Raw genomic sequence first — 5,852 nt, 5'->3', positions numbered from 1 at the left:
CCCTCGTGGATATGTCAGAAAGCGTGTTTAGTCCCTATTATCAAAAATTAACTCGGACCGTCCCTCGAGTTGTTTTTTCTTGCACGCTTAGTCCCTCCGTACATAAAAAGACCATTTTGCCCTTATTTATTTATTTTTTGATTTTTTTCTATTTATTTGTTGTTTATTAATTTGTTTATTATAAAAAATAAAGAAATACTCTTACAACTCTTTCTCTTCTCTATTACTCTTTTAGGAACCTCCCAGTAACCAACATTCATCGCCATCGGGAACCACCATCCACCGTCACCATAAATCACCGTTCACCGCCATTGGAGACCACCATCCAACGTCGATTACCACCGGTTCTCTCCATATCTCTCTCTCTCTCTGACCTTTCTCACTTGTCATTATCCCCTCTCAAAACCTCTAGTACCTTCACCTATGACCGATAATACCTCCTGAACAACCATCATTTGACTACCACTAAAAAACACCATTCACCACCACCTAACAAAACCAAAACAAACCTGTAATCAACACCAAAAAGACAATGGAGCTCGATCTGAAACCCCAGGCTGTTTCTGAAAACCTAGGCGGCGTTTGTTCGAAACTTAGGCAATAGGGATCTGGAGAGACGAAGATGTTCCTGAGATGGTGAAGGTTCAAAACAACTCACCTCTGAGACAAACGGTGTACATCACACTTCCAGATCTATGAGCTTTGACGAACTACCATCTCCGTCTCCAGATTTCAGCTCCAGTGAACCACTGATAAACCCCAATCTAGCACCACCATTTTCGAAATGATGGCTAACAAACCCAATTCTATGAACGTTCATCGGTAGATCTTAGTGGTTCATAGACGTTTTTCCACAGATAAACTATCTGATTATCACCGTAAATTGGTTCTACAGAGGCAACAATTAAAAGGTTTAATTGATAATGTTAATCCGTTCATTTTTTTTATTGTTGATTGCGATGATATCAAGGTTTACATAGATTCGATTAGGATTAGGTTGATGTATTATAACAATTTAAGGAGGAATCTGATGAAGGATGATGTTCCTAGGCTTCTTGGTATCTTGAAGGTAAAAGAAGTAGTGGAATGTAACGTAGCTGAGAGAGAAAAAAGAAATAAGAGTAAATTAAAAGTGAATTATAATTAACAAGGGATTGTAATTAGTTTTTTTATTTTTTATTTCTTTTAAATACAAAATCAATTATAATTAAATTAAAAATAAGACAAAAGGGCATAATAGTCATTTTATGTCGCATAAGGGATGAAACGTGCAAATTAAAACTAACGAGGGATGAAACGTGCAAGTTTTAACCAAACGAGGGACGGTCCGAGTTAAATTTTGAAAATAGGGACTAAACACGCTTTTTGGCATGTGCACGAGGGACGATTGGTGTAATTTACCCTTTTCTTTAATTGCTGAAACATATATTAATTTAATTTATATTTTTTTAACTTAAAAAAAAGGTCTACCCACTATTTCTCTTTCCCTCTTTCTCTCAAGAAAAACGCACACACGCACTCAAGAAAGAACATATCACCACTAGTGGCCGCCACCATCACCACCGATTGCTACCACCGTTCGCCACCATCACCATTGACTGCCACCATTGTCCACCATAAACATCCAATCCCACCCTTATCCCCATCTTTCCTTCCTCATGCCCGATAAAACTTCCCCATCAACACTGCCCTACTAATCGATTTGGTTCTAATTTGGAGTTGTTCATTATTTGCAGGAGAAGCAAAAAAGATTTTGATATATTATATAGGAGCAAAAGTAAAAGAATAGATAGTTGTGTGAGGCTTTGAAGAAGAAGAAGAAACAGAAACAGAGTGTGTGGGTCAGCCAAATGTGAGTCGTTTTCAATGGTATAACTTTATTTATCTCTTTGTCAATTCATCGAACACCTTATGTGCTTGACAACCTTCCACACTTGTGAAAGTGATTCATCATTAGAATTATTCCTTCTTCCAAGATCGCATTGTTTCCCCTCTTTGATTTCTTCTAAGCAAAACCAAAATCATAAATTCCTCAAGCCACCTTAATCACCCACAATCAAACACCTTCCTTCACCCCTTTCCTGAACCACCAGATAACATCCTTCAATCGGATCCTTGAGAGCTGCGATCAAAAATACATACACACACACACACCTATTAATCGAGCCATTAGGGTTTACTGGTTTAAAGTGGTTGAATCTTGACAAATTTGATATCGATTTCATCTCCTAATATGTCTTATACTTCTCAATCGATTTCAAAAAGTGTGTGTGTGTGTGTGAATCCTTACTAAAGCGATGATGGGCTAAGAATTCTTCCAAATATACAGATTCTTCGAGATCGGTGACCCTTTGTGGGTTTTTCTTCCTCGTCTTCGGCAGCAGAATCGCCGACCTTAGGTCGCTCGAAGAAAGAAGAATGGAGGCGGCATCCAACGATGAAACTCGAAGGGAAGGTGGACAGAAGAATGGTTCGGTGGAACAAGGCAGACAGGTAGGGGTTCGGTAGAGTTTGCTCGACGGGAGGAGAAGAGAAGTGCGAGAGATGAGGTTGTGTCATGGTATATGGAGAGAGAGAGAGAGAGAGAGAGGGAGAGAGAGAGAGAGAGAGAGAGAGAGAGAAAGAAAGAGAGAGAGAGAGAGAGAGTGGTGGGCTTATTTTGTTTTTTTCATTTTATTATAAGAATAAGAAAACAAATAAAAGAAATTAAAATATAATTATTTAAAGGGCATATTAGTCATTTTAGGTGGGATGTGGACCAAAAACACAAGAAAATACAACCATATGGATCAAAACCACACAAGATATCTAAAATTGGACCAGTGATGCACCAACATTTTGCTTTGGACCAAAACTACAAAATTTTGCCAACCACAGGGACCATTTTTGCAAAATGGTCTATTATATATATGTGAGTAATCATATGCTAGTATTGATTAATTATGATGATATAAATATTTCAATTTTTCAACCCTATTACTATTAAGAAAAGAAGTTAAAGAGTTGAAGTTGTCATTTGTTTATAAGTTTTGTAAATGCTAGGAATTTGAAGGTTTTTTTTTATATTTTTATTTTTTTATTTTTTTATTTTTTTATGTGAAGAATAAACCAATGATAAAGAGGGAGAAATGAGAGAAAAGCTAGAGAGAAGATTCAAGGTTGTGAAAATGCTATTTCTTTAATAATTAAAGTTACATTTTTTAACGGCAATAATTAAAGTTAAATAGCTCGAAAAGATGATCTTTGGTAAGTGAAGTTTCCCCAAATCAAAGTTCTCAAAGTAAGTGTTAATCATAACATTTGGCAATTTTGGGGGCAAATAGTTATTGAATGGAGTACAACTTATGGAATAATTATTTATGAATAAATAATTATACTTTATGTTTATGAGTTGGATTTGAAGGACATGAAGTGTTTAGAAAAATCATTTCTCGGGTTTGTGAGTGAAAATGTAGAAATGAAAAGCGTAAGGATTAAGCTTTAATTTGTGGGATTTGGCCAAAATTCGATTTCAATTCCATTCCAATCCTTCCTTTGGTTGCAAACGAGTACGGAATTGGATTCCGCTGGAATCCACAAAATCTTTTGATCGATAGATTACAACATTCCACCCTAACATCCATGGAATTCAATTCATATTCCAATTCTTTCAAAAACATTATGCGACTCAAATGCAAGTCTTATCTGCAACATATCCTTCCTTTTCCATATGTTGTAAAAGAATATCCAATGCCTCAATTACTCCATCATAATCGGAATGGAATCCATCTCCGGAAATGAAAGCATGAACTTTATTCCCAATTCCAATCCAACTACAACCCGGTTCCTTTCCATTCATTTTCTTCCCCATCATACCTCTCACCTTTCCCGCATCTTCATACCTTCCAACATCAAAATACATATTCGACAACAAAACATATGCACCCTTTTCCTCATCATCATCAAAATTCCATAAATACCCCTCAATCTTTTCACCCAATTCTACATTTTTATGAACCCTACAAGCCGCCAGCAACGGCAACCACAAACCACCTCTTTTATTTTCCCGCAAACTTTTTATAAACCCAAAAGCCGCCTCCAATTCCCCCGCCCTACCCAAAAGATCCACCACACAAGCATAATGCTCAAACTCAGGAATCAACTTATAATCTTTCACCATTTTTTCATAAAACTTCAAACCTTCATTCACCATTCCTCCATGGCTACAAGCAGTTAAAACGGCTAAAAAAGCAACGGAATTTGGTCGAATTAATTCGGTTTCCATTTGTTCAAATAAAGTAATGGAATCATGGACATGGCCATGTAAAGCACAACCCATGATCATAGATGTCCATGACACCAAATCATGATGATTCATTTGATAAAAGATTTTTTTAGCAAGTTTGATGTTTCCACATTTGGCATACATGTGAACAAGTGAGCTGGATATGAATATGTTTTTGTCAAAATGGTTTCTAATTATGTACCCATGGAGTTGTTGGCCTAAAGGTAGAGTGGTTAAGTGTGCACAAGCAGGGGTAATACTGGAAATTGAAATTGGGACAGGTTTGATATTGGAAGTTAACATTTGGCGGAATAAATTCAAACCCTCGTCAAAAAGACCATTTTGGACATGCTTTGAGATGATTGAGCACCATGAAACAATGTCTTTTTTGGGGAGGGATGAAAACAAGTGATATGAATCTTGAACCATGTTACAGTTTGCATACATGTCGGATAATCCAGTTGTGATGAACTCGTTTTGGTCAAACCCATGTCTGACTCCATACCCATGAATCTCTTTTCCCTTCCAAACATCCATATGTTTTGCAACAATTGGAAGGAGATTTGATAAAGTAAAAGCATCAGGTTTCAAGTTAGCATTACCCATGTCTTTAATCATCAACATAGCTTCATTGTACATGTTGCTTTGAGCATATCCCAAGATGAGTGTGTTATAAGAAACCACATCTCGATCTTCCATGGTTTCAAAAACTTTTCTCACACTTTGCATTTGCAGATCTAGTTGTTTATTATTGTTGTTATTGCTAACTAATATACTCTCATTTTGATCGCTTGTCATTCTTTCAGGACTTTCATCGAACACCTGTAGAGCACTAGACCTCTGCAGCTTAGAGTACATGCTCAACAACGCGTTTCCTGTAAAAATATCGAATTCTAGTCCAACCCGGATAATACAAGCGTGAACAGATTCCCCAAACTTGAAATACATTAAATGGGTGCAAGATTTTAAGACGGAAGGGAACACATTGTGATCTGGGTATATTCCCAAAGCACGCATTTTGACGAAACAATTCAAGGATTCTGAGAAACAGGCAGTGGAAGAGTAGCATTTGATGATGGACTTCCAAGCGAGGATGGGAGGAGAGGGGAGTGTGTTGAAGAGAAGGAGGGATTCGGGTAAGAGGTTGAGTTTAGAGTAAATGGAGAGGAGAGTAGTGGTGAATATAGGAAAGCTTTTCACGATGTGAGCATGGATTTGTTTGGCTTGAGATTTGGATTTGATTTGCGTTGGATTCTTCAGAAGGGTTTTGATGATTGTTTGAACGGATTCCATCTGGTGATCTTGTCGCAACGGGTTGTGCTCTTCAGTCTTCACGAGCTTATGTAACAAAAACTCGCAAGAAAAACATACAAGACAGAAATTTTACTCGCAGCAACGTTTTTTAATATATTTCTTTAAACATTTTATGTGCAATTGGATGAAAGGTGTGAAAAGATAGTGAAAGAATTTCAAATCCAGTTCTTTTGTAAGTATGTCATTTATCATTCTATTAATTTTCTATTTTAAATTGATTAAACCTCCTAATCAATGTGATTCTATTTGTTTAATATATATTGAAAATTAACTC

At 36.7% G+C, this 5,852-nt stretch overlaps 1 protein-coding gene across 1 annotated transcript; it reads right to left on the bottom strand.

Moving 5' to 3' along the window:
* Window positions 1-1,387: 1,387 nt before the first annotated feature.
* Window positions 1,388-5,714, bottom strand: LOC111897020 (putative pentatricopeptide repeat-containing protein At3g23330). Its single transcript, XM_023892998.3, has 2 exons — window positions 2,291-5,714; window positions 1,388-2,122 (listed from the first exon to the last, which is right to left on the bottom strand). The coding sequence occupies exon 1, from the start codon at window positions 5,555-5,557 to the stop codon at window positions 3,668-3,670; it is 1,890 nt and encodes a 629-aa protein (XP_023748766.1). The 5' UTR covers window positions 5,558-5,714; the 3' UTR covers window positions 1,388-2,122; window positions 2,291-3,667.
* Between the last annotated feature and the right edge of the window lie 138 nt (window positions 5,715-5,852).

The sequence above is a fragment of the Lactuca sativa genome, chromosome 3 (genome assembly GCF_002870075.4).
Source record: "Lactuca sativa cultivar Salinas chromosome 3, Lsat_Salinas_v11, whole genome shotgun sequence".
In the NCBI taxonomy this organism is placed as follows: Eukaryota; Viridiplantae; Streptophyta; class Magnoliopsida; order Asterales; family Asteraceae; genus Lactuca; species Lactuca sativa.
This window is presented reverse-complemented; position numbering and strand designations above follow the sequence as displayed.

Excerpts from the sequence above, each read along its gene's own strand:
- LOC111897020 (XM_023892998.3), bottom strand. The coding sequence starts at position 5,557 with ATGGAATCCGTTCAAACAATCATCAAAACCCTTCTGAAGAATCCAACG.